At 43.5% G+C, this 26878-nt stretch overlaps 1 protein-coding gene across 1 annotated transcript; it reads left to right on the top strand.

Annotated features, from left to right (window-relative positions):
* Nucleotides 1-4491: 4491 nt before the first annotated feature.
* Nucleotides 4492-18381, top strand: MCM2 (minichromosome maintenance complex component 2). The gene is made up of 16 exons (XM_075831794.1): nt 4492-4570; nt 7185-7375; nt 7484-7653; nt 8023-8286; nt 9108-9327; nt 9448-9655; nt 11062-11196; nt 12749-12940; nt 13035-13128; nt 13392-13642; nt 13848-13974; nt 14076-14188; nt 15281-15523; nt 16075-16257; nt 16771-16926; nt 17822-18381. Exons 1-16 carry the CDS (start codon nt 4565-4567, stop codon nt 17930-17932), a joined length of 2664 nt encoding a protein of 887 aa, XP_075687909.1. The 5' UTR covers nt 4492-4564; the 3' UTR covers nt 17933-18381.
* Nucleotides 18382-26878: the final 8497 nt, after the last annotated feature.

Below are 26878 nucleotides of genomic sequence, written 5' to 3'. Positions count from 1 at the left end.
GTTGACACGTGATCTGTGACTCCGCAGTGCTGCCTGTCAATGAGAAGAAGAGTCCAGAACTGTCAGGAGAATGTGACACTGTAATCTATGAACATCCAGAAGAACAAGCACCAACGTGATCCACCATAAAATACCAACATGATCCTCTATAAAACACCAACATCATCCACCATAAAACACCAACATCATCCACTATAAAACACCAACATGATCCACTATAAAACACCAACATCATCCACTATAAAACACCAACATGATCCACTATAAAACACCAACATCATCCACCATAAAACACCAACATCATCCACCATAAAACACCAACATCATCCAGCATAAAACACCAACATCATCCAGCATAACACACCAACATGATCCTCTATAAAAGACCAACATCATCCACCATAAAACACCAACATCATCCACCATAAAACACCAACATCATCCACCATAAAACACCATCATCCACCATAAAACACCAACATCATCCACTATAAAAAACCAACATGATCCACTATAAAACACCAACATCATCCACCATAAAACACCAACATCATCCACTATAGAACACCAACATGATCCACTATAAAACACCAACGTCATCCACCATAAAACACCAACATCACCCAGCATAACACACCAACATCATCCAGCATAACACACCAACATCATCCATCATAAAACACCAACATGATCCACTATAAAACACCAACATCATCCACTATAAAACACCAACATCATCCACTATAAAACACCAACATCATCCACTATAAAACACCAACATCATCCACTATAACACACCAACATCATCCACCATAACACACCAACATCATCCACCATAACACACCAACATCATCCATCATAAAACACCAACATCATCCACTATAAAACACCAACATCATCCACCATAAAACACCAACATGATCCACTATAAAACACCAACATGATCCACTATAAAACACCAACATCATCCATCATAAAACACCAACATCATCCACTATAAAACACCAACATCATCCACCATAAAACACCAACATCATCCACCATAAAACACCAACATGATCCACTATAAAACACCAACATGATCCACCATAAAACACCAACATCATCCACCATAAAACACCAACATCATCCACCATAAAACACCAACATCATCCACCATAAAACACCAACATCATCCACCATAAAACACCAACATGATCCACTATAAAACACCAACATCATCCACTATAAAACACCAACATGATCCACTATAAAACACCAACATCATCCACCATAACACACCAACATCATCCACCATAACACACCAACATAATCCACCATAACACACCAACATCATCCATCATAAAACACCAACATCATCCACTATAAAACACCAACATCATCCACCATAAAACACCAACATCATCCACTATAAAACACCAACATGATCCACTATAAAACACCAACATCATCCATCATAAAACACCAACATCATCCACTATAAAACACCAACATCATCCATCATAAAACACCAACATCATCCATCATAAAACACCAACATCATCCACTATAAAACACCAACATGATCCACTATAAAACACCAACATCATCCACCATAACACACCAACATCATCCACCATAACACACCAACATCATCCATCATAAAACACCAACATCATCCACTATAAAACACCAACATCATCCACCATAAAACACCAACATGATCCACTATAAAACACCAACATCATCCACCATAAAAAACCAACATGATCCACCATAAAATACCAACATGATCCACCATAAAACACCAACATCATCCACCATAAAACACCAACATCATCCACCATAAAACACCAACATCATCCACCATAAAACACCAACATCATCCACCATAAAACACCAACATCATCCACCATAAAACACCAACATCATCCACCATAAAACACCAACATCATCCACCATAAAACACCAACATCATCCACCATAAAACACCAACATCATCCACCATAAAACACCAACATAAGGGAAAATAAATTAAATTCCACAGAGCATTAGGGCACGTCCAGACGTGGCGGAATTGCTGTGGAATTCTCCAGAGGACGTTTTTTACCTTTGTTTCAATACATTTTTAGCCAAGTTAGTTCAGACGTTGCGGAAAACTCCGCTGCGGACCATCGGCTGCAGTGCGGAATTTTCCCTCCGCAGCATGCACTGGCTGTTGCAGAGAAGAAGCGGAATTTCACTGCGGATTTCAGCCTTTGCAATGCAAAAACTGAAATCTGTGGCAAGTCCGCTGTGATATCTGCAACGTCTGAATTACCTGTCAAATATGCAAATGTTGCTGCAGAGTCGTTGCGTAATTGCCCCAAATCTGCACCAACATTTGCAGCGGAAAAACTCTGCCACGTCTGAACATGGCCTTATAGTAGCATCAAAGTTAATCTAATTCACATTCTGCGGATAAAATCCACATAAAACATGTGCGGAAATTCCATAGCATTTCTGTCCCATGGGCAGGAGCCGGGTTTCCACGAAAGGTTCCACGAAAAGGATACGCTGCGTAAAAACCACGCAGCGTGTCCGACCTGGAACCCGCAGGACTTTCTGTGCAAAAAATCGCACCACATTGTGGTGCAATTTTCGAACGGAAATTCGGCTGCGTAATTTAGGGCACATACTTACCTCCTCTGACGTCCGCTCCGGCCTCCCAGGATGATGTTTCAGGCCATGTGACGCTGCAGCCTGTGATTGGCTGCAGCGGTCACATGGGCTACAACATCATCCCGGGAAGCCGGACTGCACAAGGAAGCAGGGGGCGTTCTGGGTAAGTATGTTTGTTTGTTTTTTTGCAGCGCTTCGATTTCTGAAGCATAAACGCTGCGAATACGACGCAAAAGTCGCAACACTTGGCTTTCTGTTACGGATTTTGCATTCCCATTGAATTCGATGGGGAAAACCCGCAACAGAAAATCAATGAAAACGCAGCATAAATTTACATGTGGAATTCAATTCTGCACCGCAGGTCAATTTATTAACGTTTACGCTGCGGTTTTTTTCCCACAGAGTGGGCGTGAGATTTTCCAAATCTCATCCACTTTGCTGCTACTGTAAACGCTGCGGAATTTCCGCACAGAATTCCATTGCGTAAATTCTGTAGTTTTTACGCTACGTGGGAACCCGGCCTTAGGGTTTAGTCACACGTGGCACATTTTGTTGCAGAAATTTCTGCTACTAAAAATCAGTCCTATTCATCTGAACGCCATGCACCTGCTGCAGACACAACCCCCGTCATATGAATAGAACTGATATTCAGTCGCAGAAATGTCTGCAACAAAGGGCTCGTTCACATCAGCGTTTGGTTTCCGTCTGAGCTTTCCGTCGGAGGAAACCATCAATGTAAAGGCAACCGGAAACCATCAATGGTAACGCTTCCGCTGCTATTGGTTTCCATTTGTCTGTTTTCCGTAAGGTTTCCGTTTTTTTTAATGGAATCAATAGCGCAGCCGCGGTTTTCGCCTCTGAGCTCTCATTGAAATCAATTGGAGGCAGAAAAAGCCAGTGGTGCTCGTTTCCGAGCGCTTTTCACTTCAATGGCCGTGTGCGAAAAACGTGGAAAAAAAAAAGGACAGACAGTTCAAAATCTGCCTCAAAATTCCTGAAGGAATTCTGAGTCAGATTTTTTTCTGCTTGCAAAAAAAACTCTGTGTGAACAGGGCATAACCCTTCATGCGCACAATCCAGTATGGCGGCTCATGGAGTCCCTGCGGCTCTGTATTTTGGAGCCATAGACACTCTGTATGTCGCTGTACGGTTCTTCCTTACCATATTACATAGGTGTTCTCCCCTACAAACAACGTCATGGTAATACGCCAGCCAATGGCGCAATTGTTTTTCTCTCACATTCTATATATCTTTATGTGACATCGTTGGCGGAGGGAGGTACAGTATCAGTCCACTAACTTCTACGGGTGCCATAATACATGACAGTATTCGTATGCCTGAGGCCTTAACCAGAGAACCCCAATAAATTTTAGAGTAGCTAAATTCATAAATGGCGCAAAAAAAAATTGGTTGATGAATATGTTAACATTTTTAAACCTTCCTGCCACAGCCTCATTTTTTAGAAAACAAATAGCCAGGGTTAAATGGAAAGTGAAATGGCGCAATAGATTTGTACTAATGGCGTTGATTTCAATCTATATATTTTCTTTTTTGCGCCATTTTGTGATGTAAGTGCGATAAACAAGCTCCATTGTGTGATTTGATACATTCCTATACAATGTGAGTCAGAAATCTAAATCTAGAACGATCCCAAAGTAATAATGCTCCGCCCACATACAACTTTCCCCTCCCCTCACCTCCTCTCATTACCATATCGCTCACTTATTCATGAGCTGCTTAACACCGCCTCTTCTTACAACCAACTGGAAGCGCGTACCAGCGAGAGCCCGCATAGTTTTTCTGCATATTCATAACGGAGGGGGCGGGGTTTATGTAAACGAAGACAATTTCGCGGGCTTCAGCCGATCACGTGGTATTTTCGCGCCAAAACGCGGGAAGGAGAAAGTCTGACTGCAGCAGCGACATGGCGGTGAGCGGGGGATGCAAGGGGATTATACACGGACATTGTAACGGGGGGAGGCACTGGTCGTACTCTGGTGATGGGCTGCAGTCTATGGAAGGGTTAAATGTGGGTTGTATTCTGTAGGGCTAGAACTCCCATCATTGCATGCTAGCCAGGGAATTTCTGACTAGAATGTTGAAGCCTATACACTAGTATTGAGTTTCACAATTACAGTTAAGGATGTGATTGACTACTACACCCATCATTCTTGTTTTTTTCCGGATGCTGAGAGTTGTGATGCCTGCAGTGTGTTGTGGCAGGCATTCCCTGACGTTTCAACAGACTGCAATCACTGGTAAGGCTGTGTTCACATCTGCGTCGGATTCCGTAGAAAATCCTGAACAAAACTGCGCAATTTTGTCCGGCAAAATTACTGAAACCCATTAAAGTCCATGGGAATGACCGACGCAGGTGTGAACAGAGTCATGTACAGTATTCGACTGGTCATCTCTCCAGAACGGGGCCCCCTAAACTTGCTGCGCTGTTTCCGTAACTTCCGACCGTGTAATCCGGAAGTGTCCGGGAGGCAGCGAGCGCAGAAAAAGCTAGAACAGGGTTTAGGGGGCCCATTCTGGAGGTAGGTGCAGGTTCCAGAAGTGGGACCCGCTTCTATCTGACATTTATGACGCATCGTGTGCATTGACCCTTAGTATGTATTCACGTGGAGCGGTCTTATGTTTCGGTTTTGTTCACATCACAGTTCACTTTCCGTTCCGGGGTTCCGTCTGAGGTTTCCGTCTGGCGAACCCCGCAACGGAAACTGAAACCACATCTTCCGTTTCCGTCACCATTGATATCAATGGTGACGGAAAATTGCTAATGGTTTCCGTTCGTCACCGTTCCGGCAGGTTTCAGTTTTAACGACTGAATCCATAGCGGAGTCGACTGCGCTATTGATTCCGTCGGAAAAACGGAAACCTGCTGGAATGGTGACGAACGGAAACCATTAGCAATGTTTCCGTCACCATTGATATCAATGGTGACTGAAACAGGAGCTGTGGTTTCAGTTTCACTTTCCGTTGTCGGGTTCACCCGACGGAAACCTCAGACGGAACGGAAAGTGAACGGTGATGTGAACCGGCCCTAATAAAATAATGCGATTTCAATAAACGGTGCAAAAATTACATTCTAATAATTCTGCACTTTAGTTTAAAGAGCGAGGTGAGAACATGAAGGGTTAATCCCATTTTAGACACCTGAACCCCGATGAGGAGGGAGAGATGGCTGCTCATGTGCTTGGCGCTCGCCATGCTGTTTTGGGAGTTACGAAAACAGTCGAGCGTGCTTGGCTGTTCCTGTAACTCCCGTAGAATTGAAAGTGCAACCACCTCGCCATTCGGTCTCCTTTAACCCCTCAGCGACATCTGACGTACAGCTACGTTGGATGTGCCCTACCTCAAGATGGCTCAGGAGAAGTTCACAGAACTCTGATACGGGCCGTTTAGCCCGTCGGATGCCACGTTCAATAGGTCAATAGATGACAATGCAGGTTGCCATGGCAGCCAGAGGCCTACAGGTCTGCCATCAATGCCCCTCTACTAAGCAAGGCTTAATAGTAGAGCACAGATAAAGACTAGAGGGACACATTTTTTTTAGCGTAACTGCACTTTAATGTGACTTTTGATATGTCGTAGACATATCAAAAGTTTGGACTAGTGGGGGTCCGCGTGCAGAGACCCTTACCGTCTCTGAAACGAAGGCAGAGAAGCACCCTGCGCCGTCGGTCGTGATCAGCCTGAAGACGGCTTATATAGATGTTTTATGAGAACCATCTTCAGTGCAGATGACAGCCAAAGGTGCAGGGCGCTTCTGCGCCTTTGTTTCAGCGATGGTAAGGGTCTTCGCACCCGGACCCCTGTCCGATCCAAACTTTTGATAGGTCTCTGAAATTTCAAAAGTTTGAAAGTAACTTTTTTTTTTTTTTCAGAATCTAGTAATTTTTATTCAATAACGGAAAGTTAAAAAAAAAACAACCCCATTTCTTATTTTTCACCAAAAAATTGAAGCAATTAAAAAAGTAAACCTAATTGGCATCGCCACATCCGTAAAGTCTGAACTATTAAAATATCACATTATTTAATCTAACTGTTAAACGCAGTAGGAAAAAAGACTTCGCAATGCAAGCGCTGCTGTTTTTTGGTCACCTCGCAAAATCCAAAAAAATGGAATAAAAAGTGATCACAATCCTAAAATGGTACCAATGAAAACTACAGCTCGCCCCAATAAACAAGCCCTCACAACGAAGTTATGGCTCTCAGAATATGGCATTGCTGTAACAATATTGACCCGCACTATAAAGTTACGCTATGTACACCTTTTGAAAACCATTTTTTTTTTTTTTTTTAAATGTTGATTGGTGCAACTTTGTAATTACATTTTATTCAAAATAATTTAGACTGTTTGAGATACAGCTGCTTTGTATCCTGTACATAGAGCAGCTGTATCGGACAAGTTCATTGACAGCGGGTCCTGCGTGATCCACCTGTTATCAATCACATCTAAGTTAAACTGTGTTAACAAAAAAAAGTCGCATCATGCTGTTATTTGAAAGACAAAGTACTTATTATCGGTTGTATTTCAGGATTCCTCAGAATCATTAATTATTGCCACAAGCCCCAGAACCGGGTCCAGGCGTGGCGATGCCCTCACATCCAGTCCTGGGCGAGATCTGCCGCCCTTTGAGGATGAGTCAGAAGGCATCCTGGGAGATGAGGGTCTTCCAGTGGATGAGGAGGAAGATGGAGAAGAGCTGATTGGGGATGGCATGGAAAGGTATCGGGTTCTAGTATTTAAAATTGGCCTTCCGAGCAGCGCCGATACGATTGGTTGTCCATTAAGTTCAATGCGTTCAACATAATCCTTTTCTTCTGTGTAATTCAGGGATTACCGGCCGATTTCTGAGCTGGACGTGTATGAGGCAGAGGGCTTGGACGATGAAGACCTTGAAGAACTAACCGCTAGTCAGAGAGATGCGGCTGAACAAGCCATGAGAATGCGGGACAGAGAGACGGGACGTGATTTGGGTCGTATGCGCAGAGGTCTTCTTTATGGTAGGTTTAGTGCTGATGTCTAAAGAGGTTTTACAGATGGTATAAAGAGAGCTAAATTGTATGATAAAAATATATTTCCTAATCTACGTTATTTCAATTTCTCTGTTTTTGAGACTTTTGCTTGCTGTCACTGAATGGAATCACTTGTCCCGATCATGCGCTTGAGACATAGCTGGAAAGTGCTGGTACACTTGACGAGCCCTGCATTTGTGTGAGCAGCACAGTGCTGTACCCATCTTGTTCATGCCATCATTGGGGGCTTTCAACTCTGGAACCCCAACTATTGTAATCTGTGTTGGTAGAAGACGGAAATTTATGTTGTGCATGATTATAACGTGTAAGTAAACTCTTTTTATGTCTCCTAATTAGACAGTGACGAAGAGGAAGAAGATCGTCCTGCAAGGAAACGTAGGCTGGCGGAGCGCGCTGCAGAAGGAGCCCCAGACGAAGATGAAGAGATGATTGAAAGTATTGAAAACTTGGAAGATATGAAGGGTCACTCAGTGAGGGAGTGGGTGTTAATGGCGGCCACACGCTTGGAGATCTATCATCGGTTCAAAAACTTCCTGAGGACCCATGTGGACGAGCACGGACACAATGTCTTCAAAGAAAAGATCAGCGACATGTGCAAAGGTAATTGGTTGCGCAGCCCTCCAGAGTTGGATCTCCTGCTGGTCTTTGCTATGGCTAATAAAGGGGGGGTCCTTAAAGGGAATGTGTCGCTAGAAATATTTTTTTTTTTTTTAGTATATACATGATTACACATTGTTCTAATTTTTTCACAAGTCAGGAAATATTATAAATTAGATTCTAATTTATAACATTTCCATGTGCTGGTCACTAGAGGGAGCAAATCCCAAAATTGCAGCATTGGCATGTGGTAAAGCAACCTCATTGCTTTATGCTGCAAAATTGGAGAAGACACGCTCGCTCTAGTGTGCTCAAACAATCCCCCCCTCCTTTATCCTGGCTAGTGCCAGGAGAAAGGAGGGGGTTGAATGTTCAAACCTCCTACACTGTGTGCCGCCATTTTTTGAGCGAATGCACAGTGTAGGAGGATTAGATACAGTGGTAATCACACAGTATAACACAAACATAACTTACCTGCTCCTGCCGCCGCTCCCTCCGCTCCTAGTCCTTGCTTCTGAACATATGGACGCAAGCCGCGACCGGAAGTAGTCGTCTTACTGTCTGGCCGCGGCTTCCGGTCCACATGAAAATGGCGCCGGATGTCGCTCGGCCGAAGACCTTCCTTTTGGACTGTGTTGGAGCGGCCCACCTTCCCTTTAATGGGGGGAGGGATATCCTCTGACATCTACACACCCTAATAGGAGTTAGCATGACTAGACAACTTTTTTTTTTTTAATACAAAGTGTTTGCTTCCTATACTAGAGGTGGGATATAAAATGCAACGTTTGAGAACCGTAATCTATATAATATTTTTCACCTCTTAGACAACAAGGAGAGCCTGGTGGTGAACTATGAAGACCTGGCCGCCCGTGAACATGTCTTGGCTTATTTTCTGCCGGAAGCTCCTGCGGAAATGTTAAAAATTTTTGATGAGGCTGCGAAGGAGGTTGTTTTGGTGATGTACCCCAAGTATGATCGCATTGCCCATGAAATTCATGTCCGCATCTCTCACCTCCCTTTGGTAGAAGAGCTGCGATCCCTAAGGTCAGTCCCGTTCACATGGGGGATGCTATCGATGATTTAGCATTGGAGTTCTGTTCTGTAGAAGTTTTGTGTGCAATTTTCTGATGGTGGATTCTTTTAAATTTTTATTTTCCCATTCAGGCAGCTACATCTGAATCAGCTGATCCGTACCAGTGGTGTGGTAACCTGTTGTACGGGGGTATTGCCGCAGCTCAGCATGGTGAAATACAATTGTAACAAGTGCAACTTTGTCTTGGGACCTTTCTTCCAGTCTCAGAACCAAGAGGTGAAGCCGGGATCCTGTCCTGAGTGTCAATCCCTTGGACCATTTGAAATTAACATGGAAGAGGTATAACGTTATTATTTTTGACAATAAATACTCCGTTGTAATAGGGCTACATGGCTACTTTGGTTGTACGCGAGAAGATTGCTTGTGAATATCGTCCCATTACCATACGTGACACACACGATTGTGGCGAACATTCCAGCATAGTTTAAATGTAAGCCGGGTCTGACGCTCTTGCAACCTTTCGGCTATCTTTTAACCCCTTAATGACCGCCGATACGTCTTTTTACGGCGGTCATTAGTGGGCTTTATTCTAGAGCGCCGCCAAACTACGTCGCTGCTGTAGAATAAAGTAAACAGAGCAGGGAGCCGTGAAATCTCCCTGCTCTCAGCTGCCAGAAGCAGCTGGGGGCGTCCCTGCTCTGCCGGGTGAGATCGATATTAGTATCGATCTCACCTGTTTAACCCTTCAGATGCGGTGCACAATAGCGAGCACCGCATCTGAATGGTTTTGGAGAGAGGGAGGAGCTCCCTCTCATCTCACTGACACCCGGCGATAAAATCGCCGAGTGTCTGTGTCTTCTATGGCAGCCGGGGGTCTAATAAAGACCCCCAGGTCTGCCTGCAGCGAATGCCTGCTAGATCATGCCGCAGGCATGACCTAGCAGATGCCTGTCTGTTTTAAACGGACAGGCAGTAATACACTGCAATACAAAAGTATTGCAGTGTATTATAATAGCGATCGGAGGATAGGGAAGTCCCCTAGTGGGACTAGTAAAAAAAAGTTTAATAAAGTTAATAAAAAAAAAAAGTGAAAAAAAAAAATGAAAAACCCAGCTTTTCCCCTTACAAAATGCTTTACTATTAAAAAAAACTACAATAAAGCAAAAAAGTTACACATATTTGGTATCGCCGCGTCCGTAACGACCCCGACTATAAAGCTGTTACGTTATTTAACCCGCACGGTGAACGCCATAAAAAATAAAATAAAAAACAATGGAAAAATTGCTGTTTTCTGTTAATCCTGACTTAAAAAAAATGTGATAGAAAGTGATCAAAAAGTCGCATCTACTCTCAAATGGTACCAATAAAAACTGCAAGTCGTCCCGCAAAAAACAAGACCTTATACAGCTATGCCGACGCAAAAATAAAAAAGTTACAGCTCTTCGAATGTGACAATGGAAAAATCTAAAAAATGGCTTGGACATTAGGGCCCAGAATGCCAGCAGGGGGAAGGGGTTAATGTTGCATGTCCTAAAATCACATGCCACTTGAAAGCAATCACACCCTATGAAAGTCTTCAACTTCAATCCTATACTTTTTTTTTTTTTTTTGACCAAAGTTGTCGTATAGCCCTAGACTTAATTTTTTATATATATATTTTCTATAGGTGTTGGGGGAATACTGTCTTTCTCATGCTTAATTCCTTGTCATTGTTTTAAAAACTTTTTTTTATTTTACTATTTCAGACTGTATACCAGAATTACCAGCGTATTACCATTCAGGAGAGCCCAGGAAAAATAGCAGCTGGCAGGCTTCCCCGTTCCAAAGATGCCATCCTCCTGGCTGATTTGGTGGACAGCTGTAAACCAGGGGATGAAATAGTAAGTATTCCCTAAAGTTAGGTTACTGAGATCATATCAGTTTTTAGGACTACCTTATACATAAGCTTGACGTTGCGGCCTCTTTATGGTATGTTCACACAGGGCGGATACGCTGCGTTAAAACACACGGCGTATCTGCCCTGGTCGCTGCAGGGAATTCCGGCCGAGAAACAGCACCAAATTTTGTGGCAGTCTGTCGGCCGGAATGTCCCCAATGGTGACGCAACCCTCTGCCATCCTGCAGCCCGGTCTCAAGGGATGGTGTTTATCCCATGGGTCCTCTGCAGCGATCTCAAGGGATGAAACGTCATCCCAGGAGGCCGGTCGGGACGAAGAAGCACAGGATTCTGGCTAAGTATAGAAGTTTTTTTTTTTTTTTTTTTGGCTAAATCGCCGCTTTTCCCCTGCAAAAATCGCAGCATCTGCCATTTGTTGCGGGTTTTACCTCCATTGAATTCAATGGGCAAAACCTGCAACAAAAAAACACCGATTACGTATATACATTTGACCGCAGGTCAATTCTCTGCTTATTTACGCAGGTTTGTTCAAGCTTCATCCACTCTGCTGCTACTGTATTAGGCTGCAGATTTTCCGCAGTGAAATCCGTTGCGGAAAATCGTCAGTATTTACGCTACGTGTGACCCCGCCCTTAAAGTGCACCTGTAAAGATTTTCCGACTTCCATCTCTGGTTTCAACATGAAAAAATATGTATATTCACAATGTATTCTACTTACCTTTATCTTATGCTCTTCCTCCTGTGGTCCGTTCACTTGTATCTCCCTCTGCTTTGTCCGCTCTTACTTTAGTATTTGACACTCGTTGTGAAGTGGAATCCGTATCCAGCTATGACCGACGCTAAATACGGCTTCTAGGGATTACAATTGCATCTTGGGAGTAATCAACGATGCCGTCTGCAATGAGACTAGAATAGCGGTCGCTGCTGGAAACATTGAATAGGCTTTTAGCCATTAAATTGTGCAGGAAGAACCTGGCGCTCGTCTGCTCCGATTAGCGTGCCTTGTTAGCACCCGTCTAATGCCTCGGAGAAATCATTGGTGTACCAGAGGAGATTATTTTATTGGTGGTGTCAGTCGTTTAAAAACAAAGCATACTTGCGTAACTAGGGATCCAGCAATGAGTTCTCTCGCCGCTGTCATTCCTCTACATGGCTTTGCCAAAGGAGTCCGCAAAGCCATGTTGAGGACAGACCAAAGCAGGAGCTTCTGAAAGCTGATTGGATGAGCTGCCCGGCGCCTTCATGAGCACCTGTGCGCAGCAGCATGGAAACTGCTTTAGGCACGGGTCCCTGAGTTGACGTCACAACCAGTAAGTAACCGTCAATTTACACAGGCAGCCATTGCAGAATTTACATCTATGGCTGGAATAGGACCATGGGCAATAGCGCCAGACAGGAGTAAGGTAGAAATACAGTTTATAATCTCATTAGAATTGTGTTTTCAATTATGATTCAGCCATGTTTGGGTTGTTTTTTTTGTTGTGACTAACTTTGGAGTAACGCTTAAGTGATGTTGCATGTTCTTTTTCTAATAGGAACTTACTGGTGTTTACCACAACAACTACGATGGATCCCTCAACATGGTCAATGGCTTCCCGGTGTTTGCCACTGTTATTCTCGCCAATCACATCACTAAAAAAGATGACAAGCTGGCTGTGGGAGAGTTGACTGATGAGGACGTTAAAACCATTGTGGCACTTTCCAAAGATGAGCATATTGGAGAGAAGGTGAGGAGGGGGGGGGGGACAGGTAGTTATTGAAGTCTCTCTACAGTTCATTATCCGGTACCAGTCTATAAAATCTGCATTGGTTTCATTGCAGATTTTTGCTAGCATTGCTCCATCCATCTATGGACATGAAGACATTAAGAGAGGCCTTGCTCTTGCTTTATTTGGAGGAGAGCCGAAGAACCCGGGTGTGTACATAAAACGATGGCTTGTGTAAATGGATTTCACTTTCTGTTTTTGAAACTTGCCCTAATAAAGTTAGTGGAGTTATTACTTCCTTAAGAGTTTTGGGCAGCCCAAAATTTTTTTTTCGAAAACTGCTCAATAATGTACAAATATAAGTCCTAATGACCGGTGAGTATGACCTGGTTTTACGTACACCACTCTGAGCTCTCACTGCAACTGTATGATTTGTCCAGTATCAAGATTTTATTTATTTATTTTCTCTCAGGTGGGAAGCACAAAGTCCGTGGGGACCTCAATGTCTTGCTATGCGGAGACCCAGGGACAGCAAAATCCCAGTTTCTGAAGTATGTGGAGAAAGTTGCCAGTCGAGCTGTATTCACGACTGGCCAGGGAGCTTCTGCTGTGGGTTTGACCGCCTATGTCCAGCGCCACCCGGTGACCAAAGAATGGACTTTAGAAGCAGGAGCGCTTGTATTGGCTGATAGGGGAGTGTGCTTGATCGACGAGTTTGATAAGGTCGGTAGCTTCGTATCTCCTTTCCGGTTCTACCACTTAAATGGTATTTCTGCAAAAGTATTGGACTTGTTTAAAGGGAAGGAGCTTTGGCACAGAAGAGATTTGGCTATGCAGTAGTGCTTAGCAGACCCTTCCTTTTGGAAATTGATTGTGTAATTGCAGCAAAGTTTGTGTACTTTATTCTATGCAATTGTCTCTTTTGCAGATGAATGACCAAGACAGAACAAGTATCCATGAAGCCATGGAGCAGCAGAGTATCTCCATCTCCAAGGCCGGCATTGTGACCTCTCTACAAGCTCGCTGCACTGTCATTGCTGCTTCCAACCCTATTGGTAAAAATAAACCAACTTTTTTTTATATCAAATATTTTTCTTTGCAAACATTGCGCCAGACAAGATCTTCACAGGTGGTTTGTTTTGGTGTGTTTTCCCAGGTGGACGCTATGACCCGTCATTAACTTTTTCTGAGAACGTGGATCTAACTGAGCCCATTGTGTCTCGATTTGACATTCTCTGTGTAGTGAGAGACACAGTGGATCCTGTTCAGGTAAAGAACTTTCTGTATTTAATTTTCTCAAATTAATCTAATGTAAACCATATTGATTAAAGGAATAGTGTCGCCCCAAAAATTTTTTTTTATATCAGTTTGATGTTCGTGTTTTATAAATAACTTTTGTATTTATTTGTGTGTTACTTTTTTTTTTATTTTTTCACTTTTTCTTCCCTATGGGGGCTGCCATTTTTTACTCCATTTTTGTATGTGTCGATTAACGACACATACAGATATGGAATACGGCAGCTACAGTCCCATAGTGAATGCGAACGGGGCCCGTTCCATCCACTATGCTGTACGCCGTCTGTGTGGGAACGGCGCATGTGCCGCTCCCACACAGTCCAAGTTGAACTGAGCGCCATCCGGCGCCATTTTCCTGTAGACCGGAAGTCGCGGCCGTAAGTAGTAAGATTACTACTTCCGGACTTGTGCACTTGGAGCAGCGGCAGCAGACTGAGCGGAGGGAGCGGCGGCGACTGGAGCAGGTAAGGGATTTCTATGTATGTTTGTGTTTCAGTGTGTGTTTACTACTGTATGTAAACTTTCTACACTGTGTGTTAGCTCAAAAAATGGCGACACACAGTGTAGGAGGTTAGACCGTTCAATCCCCTCGTTTCTCCCGGCACTAGCCAGGATAAAGGAGGGGGGGATTCTCAGAGCTCACTAGAGCGAGGGATTTTTTCCCAATTTTGCAGCATAAAGCATTGAGGTTGCTTTACCACATACAATGCTGCAATTTTGGGAATTGCTCCATCTAGTGACCAGTGCTGGGAAATATTATAAATTAGAATCTAATTTATAATATTTCCTGACTCGTGAAAAAAGTAAAAAAAATTAGAACCATGTTTAATCATCTACAAACTAATTGTTTAAAAAAAAAACAAAAACATTTTTTGCTAACACATTCCCTTTAACAGTGCAAGATACTTTAGCATCTTTATAGCAGTAATGCACTTGGCTCCCCCTAGTGGTCAAGATGCTGTTTTTTTACACTACTTATCAAGCACTATCTCGTCATCTTGTACTCCTTATTTTGTTTGTTTTACGTTTTTACAGAAAGGATAAACTTGTCGTCGTTTTTTTTAGGATGAAATGCTGGCAAGGTTTGTTGTTGGTAGCCATATTAAGCATCATCCAAGCAACAAGGATGCTGTCAACGGAGATGTGGAAGAAATCGTTCTGCCCAATACATTTGGTGTGGACCCGCTGCCTCAGGAGATGCTGAAGAAATACATTGTATATGCCAAGGAAAAGGTCCGCCCAAAGCTTAACCAGATGGATCAGGATAAAGTGGCAAAGATGTACAGTGATCTCAGGAAAGAATCCATGGTAAGCCTCGTATTTTACGGCATTTTTGTTTTAGTTACATTTATGAAGTAAAGATCACACGAGTGGAGATTTTTTGTGGTACTACTGTATTCTGCTATTCTTCCACTAGGTGGCACTGTCATCCCTTAAATAGAAAATGCACTTTCATCAAACTTTTGATGTGTCTTAGACACATCATAAGTTTATGGATTGGTGGGGGTCCAGGTGCTGAGACCCCCACCGTTGCTTAAACGCAGGTGCCGAATCGCTTAGCTGAGTGCTTTGCTCCTTCGGCTGTGATCGTCGCTCTCAGTGAGACTGCTTACATAGAATATCTAATGTGAGCTGTCTTTAGCTTGATGGAGCGCTGATCGCAGCTGGAGGTGCAGGGCGCTCAGCTGAGCGCTTTGGCACCTTTTGTTTAAGCAACGGTGGGGATCTCCGCACCTGGATCCCTGCAGATCCAAACTTTTGATGCCTGACAAAGTTTGAAAGTGTAGTTACCATTTAAATTCTAAGAATTGGCAAAATCATTTTTAAATTCTCTGATTTTTAACTCTCGTCTCCTACAGGCTACTGGCAGTATCCCTATTACCGTACGACACATTGAATCAATGATTCGTATGGCAGAGGCGCACGCACGTATGCATTTGAGGGATTACGTGGTTGAAGATGATGTAAATATGGCCATAAGAGTTATGCTGGAGAGTTTCATTGACACACAAAAATTCAGTGTTATGAGAAGCATGAGAAAGGTATGTTCTAGTTCTCCTAATACATACCACAAAGCTGCATCACAGAATGTATCACGCCATAGGTCCAGCCTTTTCTTTGCTTAACCATGTCCATATCCGGGCATAAATGAGCCTATGGTTAGCTGAACATAATGTTGATGGTACTGAACATTTAAGCTTCATGCACATAAACGTGTTCTTGCGGGCGCAATTCACCCACAAATCTGCGGGTGGATTGCGGTCCCATTCATTTATATGGGCCCATGCACACGACCGTGGTTTCCACGGGAGCCTGCTCCGCAAAAAGATAGGACATGTCTTATGGCCGTATTTTGTGGTCCAGGCTCATTGAAATGAACGTATACATCCATGTGCACAGCCCATTATTTTGCGGGTGACGCTCCGCGGCCGTCCCAGCCGCAAATCACGGGCCCTGCCCGCCACTACGGTCGTGTGCATGAGGCCTTAGACTAAAAAAGACGTTTGTACACAGAACTGTAAGAGGGAGAGTTACATTTCTCTTGTTTTCCGCAGACATTTTCCCGCTATCTGGCATTCAAAAGAGACAACAATGAGCTTCTCCTCTTCATACTGAGGCAGCTGGTGGCTGAACAAGTGACTTACCAGAGGAACCGATATGGTGCACAGCAGGACACGATAGAAGTGTCTGAGAAAGATCTTGTAGATAAGGTAAGTGTGACCGAAGTTATATGGAAGACTCTTTGCTTGTAGATCACATGGTAGCAAGTGGGAGTAGATAATTGCACTTCCAGGGAAATTTTATTGTTCACAGCTAGAAGTCCACCTTATTTTATTGGCTGTCCACCCTGGCTAATAAGGGTTCCAAGAGCCACTGATGCCAATATCGACAGGCCCCTTAATGACCACTAATGTGCCTTTTTTTACCGTGGTCATTAAGGGTACATATTGCCGCCTTTTAAAAACACCGTCCTAAGCCAGCCCAACTTGGGTATCAGGCTGTTTAATGGGCTCCGTGAAAATCACGCACGTCTCACGGACGTATAACACGCTCGTGTAAATGAGCCCTAACAGCCATATTTCAAGTTGCCTCTGATCCTTGCCATATAACACCTTAGATGCCGCATTCAAAAGTGACCACAGCATCTAAGTGGTTTCAGAGAAAGGGGGCTTTCCCTGTCACTCCAAAAATCTTTATGTACCCAAAAAATGGTACCAATAAAAACTACAAGTTTGGCAAGCGGCTGATGTCAACCTTTTTTTTTTTTTTTATATATTTTGTTTTTATTGTGCCAATAAATGTAAAAAAAAAACTTCCTTTTGTGTTGCTGTAATAAAGTTATTGTTTATACCACACGTAACCGGCCTGATTGGAAACTCAAAATAGAATTTCGTAATTTTTGGAGTTTTTTGTTTTTTTTTCCATTCCCCAAAAAAGTTAAAGGTTAATCAACACACTTTATGTACCCCAAAAATGGTGCCTTTTGAAAAACACAACTCGTCTGGCAGAAAGCTGGACACTAAAGGGGTTAAGTACCTCCATCCTGCCGGTAGAAATTAAGCAGTCTGTAATCTTTGTCACTTTTTTTTTTCCATTTTTATTTAGGCTCGGCAGATTAATATCCACAACCTGTCGGCATTTTACGACAGCGATTTATTCAAGACCAACAGATTCTCACATGATGTGAAGAAGAAACTCCTTATCCAGCAGTTTTGAGCCTGCAGGCTCTACGAGGACATGATGTGGGACACACGGACGCTTTGACCTTTTGTGTCTTTTTCACCAAATTAAGGGCAGTACCTGGAGCGTAAAGCCGGAGCCAAAGGCTGAATTTGTTTATCAAAGTGACTGAAATCTCAGATCCGTGGTAAAATAGCATCTTTGAGACGACTCTCCGTAAAAAAAATACTGCACCAGTTCAAATTACTACTAGTTTACCTTCATTGTTATATGGCAAGTCTGAAGCAATGTAGTAGTACAGCATTTGTTCGTCGTGATTCACATTCACTTGCCGTTGCATGGCCTTAGACATTTGCTTCCTTAGACATCAAGCGAGCCAAGTGCTCTAACTGAGAATGTTACTTCTGCGATAGTACTTCCTCTATACTTGTAACCGATGCAACATGTTGTAATTTTCTAGTAAAATATTAGCGCTTTCTTTGCTAGATGGCTGTAAGATTATTTCAATGGTCGGCACTCTGTGCCTATGTTCACACAGGGTGGATACGTTGTGTAAAAAGTACACAGCGTATCCGCCCCGGCGGCCCGCAGGGAATTTCGGCCGAAAAACCGCACGACTTCTGGTGCGGTTTTTCGTCTGGAATGTTCACTGCACATAGTACAAAAAAAAATTACGTACGTAGCTGTGGTGACACGTCCCTCTGCAGGCCGGTCTCCTGGGATGACATTTGATTGGCTGCAGCAGTCACATGGGATGCAATGCCCTCCCATGAGGCCGGGCTGGACGAAGAGACAGAACTCTGGGTAAGTACGAATTATTTTTTTTCTTTTTGAGTTGCGTTTTTTTGTGGCGGAACCGCTGCTTTTCAGCTGCAAAAAAAATTAAAGATCTGTTTGTTGTGGGTTTTAACTCCCCATTGAATTCAATGGGGAAAACCTGCAACAAATAAAAAGCGATTATGCAAATACAATTGACATGCTGCGGAATAATAAGCACAGGTCAATTTCTGTGCGTTTCCGCTTAACAAAAAAGTCTGAAAACACGGAGCTGTTTTCAAGGGAAAACAGCCCCTGATTTTCAGCTGTTTTTTTTGCGGCCTGTTTTGGAGCTGCTTTTCTATTGTCAATTAAAAATTGCTCCAAAAACGGCTCAAGAAGTGACCTGTACTTCTTTTTACACGCCATTATTTGAAAATGAGGCGTAAAAAAAATAATGCCCCGTCGGAACACAGCGCCGTATTTCCCTTTGAAATCAATGGGCAGGTGTTTGTAGGCGTTCTGCTTCCGATTTATTCAGCCATTTTTGGGACGTTTATGGCCCGAAAAACAGCTTAAAATAGCCCGTGTGAACATACCCTGGCACAGCGTGTGGATGAGATTTGTTCGAATCTCCTCCATCTGCTGCTCGTGTATTATGCTGTGGACTTTCCACAACTAAATCCGTTGCAGAAAATCCGCAGTATTTACACTACCTGTGAACTCCTGTAAGCAAAAAAAAAAATCCTGTTACAGATCCGTCTTGTACTACTATGGGCCCATAATGTACTTCCATGTGCACCGTTATTCACACGGAATCTGTGCCAAAGAAAAGTGTCCTCTTCTTTCACATGCTGTATTGCGGATGTTTTCTCTCCTAGAAGGATGTGCTGTTGCGTACATGGTCTGCGCAGACTTGTTTTTCTGACTGACATGTCTGGATTTTAGCATACTTATTATAATGTGGATCCACTGATGTCGCTGCTCCATTCTTGCCGTCAAAAATACAGGAATGGCTGTGTAGATGTGAACATGTTCCTCCTCTGAGTCTAGTCTTTAAAGGGAATGTGTCGAGAAATTTTTTTTTTTTTTTTTTTTTTTTTTTTTTTTTTAGTTAAACAGTAAATACATGATTAGACATTGTTCTAATTTTTTCACATGTTAGGAAATATTATAAATTAGATTCTAATTTATAACATTTCCATGTGCTGGCCACTAGAGGGAGCAGTTCCCAAAATTGCAGCATTGGCATGTGGTAAAGCAACCTCATTGATGTATGCTGCAAAATTGGAGAAGACACACTCGCTCTAGTGAGCTCACAGAATCCCCCCTCCTATATCCTGGCTAGTGCCAGGAGAAAGGAAGGGGTTGAATGTTCAAACCACCTACACTGTGTGCTGCCATTTTTTTGAGCGAATGCACCGTGTAGGAGGATTAGATACAGTGGTAATCACACAGTATAAGGGTATGTGCACACACACACACACTAATTACGTCCGTAATTGACGGACGTATTTCGGCCGCAAGTACCTGACAGAACTCAGTGCAGGGAGCTGGGCTCCTAGCATCATACTTATGTACGATGCTAGGAGTCCCTGCCTCGCTGCAGGACAACTGTCCCGTACTGTAATCATGTTTTCAGTACGGGACAGTTGTCCTGCAGCGAGGCAGGGACTCCTAGCATCGTACATAAGTATGATGCTAGGAGCCCAGCTCCCTGCACTGAGTTCGGTCCGGGACTTCCGGCCGAAATACGTCCGTCAATTACGGACGTAATTAGTGTGTGTGCACATACCCGCACACAAACATACACGCATCACATACACAAACATAAATTACCTGTTCCTGTCGCCGTCTCCGCTCCTAGTCCTTGCGTCTGAACATATGGCTGGAAGCCGCGACCGGAAGTAGTTATGTTACTGTCCGGCTGTGGCTTCCGGTCCACATGAAAATGGCGCTGGATGTCGCTCGGCCGAAGACCTTCCTTTTGGTCTGTGGAAGCAGCTCCCGTTCACATTCTCTATGGGGTTGTATGTGCCGTATTCTGTCTCTGTATGTGTCGTTAATCGACACATACAGAGATGAAAAAAAAATGGCAGCCCCCATAGAGAAGAAAGAGAAAAAAGTACAACACAAATAAATAAAATTTCTTTTAATGACACACTAAAAGCAATAACCTATAAAAAAAAAAATGTTTTCGTGACACCTTCCCTTTAAACCTGCGCTGGTTTTAAAGCTTCTGCAGCTGAGCAGGATCATGTTGTTTGCTCCGCTATCGCCGCCAGACGCGTGCACCGCGCCGAGGGAAGCTTTGCTGTTGTCTCTATTGTCCCTGTCGTGTGTGAGATCTAAACTAACCATCAAAAATGTCAGGGATCGAGGACACTGCAGTTATATCAGAAATGCCCAGTCCCTGCCAACCCATCGATACGCGGTAAGATCTGTGCGGCGTGGAGAATAACGGACAGCTGACGTCTGATTCTCCTCCGCAGATTGATGCAGCTTAAGCTGTGAAGAGTCTAAATAGCAGATGGGTAATTAGAGGTGAACTACAACAGAGATTTGCTAAATCAGGTCAGACTGGCATCTGCTGGCTGTGATTGCTTTCTTACAGTCTGGTTATTGGGTCATGTTTTAAATCTTGCTGTAAGGAACAGAGACTACCTGACAAGTAATGCAGGCGAATGGACCTCCGGGGTCTGCTTCATGTACGCACTTTTTTGTCCACTTGTAAAAACCGCCGTGAATTTCAACCGTTTCCAACTTGCTATTTAAATCCTTGCCGACATCCAGGGTGTATGGAGTGGGCTCGCGCTGCGCCCGCTCCATAGGAGGAATGACCGCGGCATTTAAGTGACTAAAGAGGGTGGCGACGGCGGTGGTGACCCCCTGTAATGATCCAAAGCCCCCACTATCTTTGTACTCTGGCAGGGCTTCATAGGAGACTGTCAGAATCCTGATACACTGCAATACATTAGTATTGCGGTATATCGTGCAAGCGATCCAGATCGCTGGTTCAAGCCCCCTAAGGGGAACAAGTGGAAATTTTTTTTTTTAATGTTTTCATTTTTATTTATTCAAAAAAAAGTTCAAAGAAAAACCATTTTCCCTCTTGCACAATGTAAAAAAAAAATATATTAACATAACTGGTATTGACGCGTCGGTAAAAGTCTGAGCTATTACAATGTATCATTATTTAGGACACATGGTGAACACCGTGAAAAATTTGAAGTGATCAAGAAGCCTCGTGTACCCCAAAATGGTACCAATATAAACTATAGCTCACCCGGAAAAAAATAAACCCTCATTCCACAAAATTGATTATTTTATTTATTTTTTTCTATTCCATCCTACAAATATTATTTTTTCCCAGTTTCCCACTCTCTTATATGGTACACCTATCTGTGAACATCTACAACTTGTCCCACAAAAAACAAGCCCTCATACGGCAATATTGATGGGAAAAATAAAAAAATTATGGCTTTTGGTGGGAAGGACAAAACCAAAGTGAAAATTCGAAAAATGGCTGTGGGGGGAAAGGGTTAAAGTGTTGCTGAAAACGGATACAGCTCTCATAGGTCTCATAAATTCGGGTCTGATAGAATTGCCTCCAGGTTTAGACCATCCCCTGAGCAAAACATCTACAGTTAAAATCTGTCTTTAGTCCCTGTAGTTTGTGTTCCTGGACAGATACATTGTATCTGCTGTTTGGTTCAGAGGATTTGCTCGACTGGATACAATTGTAACAAACCTTCAGCTGTGAGACAGCTACGCTATGGTTGTGGGCGGTAGAGTCTAAGGCTCATTCCTCCAGCATCACTAACTAAAATTGCAATTATTTGAAAATCACAAGAATCAGTGGAGTTTTCTACCATTTGAAAATGCTGTTCATTGGTCATTTCTCCGGAAGAGTGTTCGTCAACTGTTGTTAAACTACAACTCCCAGCATTCCATGACTTGTAGTTTCTGAATAGCTGGAGAGTCACAGGTTTTCAGACTGCAATTTCAAGATCTAGTACCAGATATCAGCCAGCAGGTGGTGCTGTTTCAGTTAGGAAATATGATCGGTATGGATTTCTTGGGGTCAGTGAATTAACTTATTTTAAAAAAAAAAGTGAAAAATAAATTGTCATCTCTTTCCAGTAAGGAATGTAACTGACCTTTCTGAGGTATTTTCATGTAACAAGTATTTTCTGACCTTGTTATACTGGGCATCTTAATAGTAGTATCAGGATCATACTTGTGACTACTGGGAGCCTATATCTCAGCGCTTCATATATTAGTCGCATATAGAAAAGGATAATCTTGCCGTGTAAACAATTCTGCAGTGCACAAGTTTTCATGACCTAAAGTTTAGTTTCTGATACCGCAGGGTTAATGCTATACATATATCTGAGACATGATCAGGCATATGAAATAATACTGGTGTACAAGTGTCAAGGGAAAAAAGGGTTTGGCACTTTGTAAATACAATGTACAGCCTGAGGCCTCGTGCACACGAAAGTATTTTCATCCATCCGTAAACACGGATCCGTAGTCATCCGCAACTTATCCGCATATAGGCCTCATGCACACAGCTGTGTTTTTGCGTCCGCAATTCATCTGCAAAAATGCGGATGAATTTTGGACCCATTCATTTCTAAGGGCCCATGCACACCACTGTGGTTTTCACGGTCCGTGCATTGGCCGGGGGGCCCGGGCCGCAAAAAAAATAAAATAAGACCAGGCATTATGCGGTCCGGGTTCGTTTAAATCAATGTGTGCACGGTTCACGATTTGCGTATGACACTCCGTGGCCGTCCGGGCCGTGCACGTGGCTACGGCCGTGTGCATGGGGCCTTACAAAACGGTATCTGCAAATATGCTCCGTAATGCATCCGTATATACGGAAGAAGAACAACTGATGTGCAACATCTGCAAACCTGGCGTAGCCCAGCAACGCTTCCGTAATTCCGCTACGGAAAGGTGGCCGTAGCCAATAAAAATGAATTGGTCCGTAATTACGGATAAAAAATATGGTCGTGTGCATGGGGCCTGATTGCTTGTCTTCACCAGGGCTCCGGGTGGAGTACAGACCTCATATTCTCCCCTATGAGAAGTGCTTTCTCCTTTGCTCATTGTCGTCATCGTGTGAACATAACCTTAAGGGTATGTTGACACGGCTTATTTTCGGCCGTTTTTCGGGCTGTAAACACCCTAAATATCGAAAGCAGAACGCCTCCAAACATCTGCCCATTGATTTCAATGGCAAAAACGCCGTTCTGATGGGCCGATTTTTTACGTGGCCATTTCGAAAAACGGCTGTGTAAAAAAACGCCCGTGAAAAAGTGCATGTCACTTCTTGAGCCGTTTTTCATTGACTCTATAGAAAACCGGCTTCAAAAACGCTGTGAAAAATGCGAGTTGCTAAAAAAAAAAAACTACTGAAAATCACGAGCTGTTTTCCCTTGAAAACAGCTCCGTATTTTCAGACATCTTTTGCTAAGCGTGTGAACATACCCTCAGGCTACGTTCACACGGGCATGACAGATTTACATGCATAATAAAACGCGTTGTGTGCATGTGTTTTTCACGCACTCGCAAGCTGTTCCTTTTTTTTTCACAATGTAATTGATGTGTAAAACGCGGACGTGCATCTGTGTGCTGAGTGGTTTTCACGCACCCGTTGACTTCCATAGGTGGCTAGGTGTGTGAAAACGCACCAATATAGGGCATGCAGTGAGTGTCACGCAACGGACACTCGCTGGGTGAAAACTCACACACGTGTGAATAGCCCCCTTGAAATCAATGGGTCCGTGTGCTGTGCGTTGTTTCAACACACAGCACATGGACGAGAATCACGCTAGTCTGAATGAAGCAGACTTGAAAGAAAAAAAATGCTCCTCTGTACGGGCGCTCAGGTGTGAATAGGATGATATTTCCACAAAATCGTCAGAGTTTAAACAACGATTTTATTCGATATACTGTTAAAACAATAAATAGACTGTGCTGCAACGCGTTTCGACCACGCACTGTGGTCTTCATCAGGCTAGTCTGAATGAGGCCTAACTGTAGGACTCCTGCTCACTCATAAAAATCATGGTAACAAATGGCTTGTGTTGATCCTTTTACTACTCCAGCTCCTATGTAATGGGGTTTTTGGTGCTGTAATTATAAGGTAGAATGCCTTCCCCCAACTTTATCAGCCCTCCCTTTTGAAATAACAAAGACCGTCCGAACAATAGGCCGGTGCAGCGAGCGCCGATCAACGAGACATCGTTGATCGGCGCTCGTTTGCTCCTGTCACATGGAGCTACGGATGGGGACGAGTGATCGTTACTCCGATCGCTCGTCCCCATCCATTATGTCGGCAGCGCGTCGCCCTGTTTACACGTGCTTTTAAAAAGATACGACCAGCAGATGATTGAGCGTTTGTTCGTTCATCTGCTGATCGCTGCCCTGTTTACAGAGGGCAACGAGCGTTATATGAAGGTTCATCTGCCCTATAGGGCCTTTAGAAGTTTTGTACTTTTGCATAAAAACAAAAGCTGACTATACACATTAAATAGTATAGTATGGGGGGGGGGGGGCAGCTTGGCCTGACTGCCCTGTCACCTTACTAGGACAGACATCCCATATGTGCAACCTGCAGACGAGGAGGGGGTCCGACTGTTGCTACCTTAGGCCCCATTCACATGACCGTAGTTTTCATCCGTAATTACAGAAGAAATTCCGGACCCGTTCAATTCTATTGGCCACGGATATCTTTCCGTATACGTCCGTGCCATAGAAATGATCCACAAAATATAGAACATGTCCTATTCTTGTCCACAATTGCGGACGGCTACAGATGTGTATCCATAGCTGTCGGGTCTGTATTTGCGGACAGTAAAAACCCTTACAATAATGGGCCTTTCTAGTAAATGAAATCCTAAACGGCTATGCCCTTCCTAGCCACGTCTCACAATTACTGCTGGATTGGTACCGAGGTGAGGTATTTTCTGGGGAGCCAATGAATGAGAAGCCAATGAATGAATGAATATCAAATTAGCAGTTGGAAATCAAGGAGCCCAAATACTGTTCTTGCACAGTAGCCCTCTGTTGCTGGTGTCTGTCCCTGGTTGCTCTCTCAAGATATACTGTGACATCACAACTGTGTTACCATCAGGTACGCTGCTGTGACATCACAAGTGGGTTGAGGTCAGGTAAGCTGCTATGAAATCACAAGAATGTTTCTGTAAAGTAAACTGCTGTGACATCACAAGTGAGATTCCCTCAGGTAAGGTTCTGTGACATCACAAGTGAGATTCCCTCAGGTAAACTTCTGTGACATCACAAGTGAGATTCCCTCAGGTAAGGTTCTGTGACATCACAAGTGAGATTCCCTCAGGTAAGCTTCTGTGACATCACAAGTGAGATTCCCTCTGGTAAACTTCTGTGACATCACAAGTGAGATTCCCTCAGGTAAGCTTCTGTGACATCACAAGTGAGATTCCCTCTGGTAAACTTCTGTGACATCACAAGTGAGATTCCCTCAGGTAAGCTTCTGTGACATCACAAGTGAGATTCCCTCAGGTAGGCTTCTGTGACATCACAAGTGAGATTCCCTCAGGTAAGGTTCTGTGACATCACAAGTGAGATTCCCTCAGGTAAGCTTCTGTGACATCACAAGTGAGATTCCCTCAGGTAAACTTCTGTGACATCACAAGTGAGATTCCCTCTGGTAAACTTCTGTGAGATCACAAGTGAGATTCCCTCAGGTAAGCTTCTGTGACATCACAAGTGAGATTCCCTCTGGTAAACTTCTGTGACATCACAAGTGAGATTCCCTCAGGTAAGCTTCTGTGACATCACAAGTGAGATTCCCTCAGGTAAGCTTCTGTGACATCACAAGTGAGATTCCCTCAGGTAAGGTTCTGTGACATCACAAGTGAGATTCCCTCAGGTAAGCTTCTGTGACATCACAAGTGAGATTCCCTCAGGTAAGCTTCTGTGACATCACAAGTGAGATTCCCTCAGGTAAGCTTCTGTGACATCACAAGTGAGATTCCCTCAGGTAAGCTTCTGTGACATCACAAGTGAGATTCCCTCAGGTAAGCTTCTGTGACATCACAAGTGAGATTCCCTCAGGTAAGCTTCTGTGACATCACAAGTGAGATTCCCTCAGGTAAGCTTCTGTGACATCACAAGTGAGATTCCCTCAGGTAAGCTTCTGTGACATCACAAGTGATTTTCTGTCAGGTAAGC

Source organism: Rhinoderma darwinii, chromosome 7, assembly GCF_050947455.1.
Source record: "Rhinoderma darwinii isolate aRhiDar2 chromosome 7, aRhiDar2.hap1, whole genome shotgun sequence".
In the NCBI taxonomy this organism is placed as follows: Eukaryota; Metazoa; Chordata; class Amphibia; order Anura; family Rhinodermatidae; genus Rhinoderma; species Rhinoderma darwinii.
Note: the sequence above shows the minus strand (reverse complement) of the source record. Positions and strands in the feature narration are given on the sequence as shown.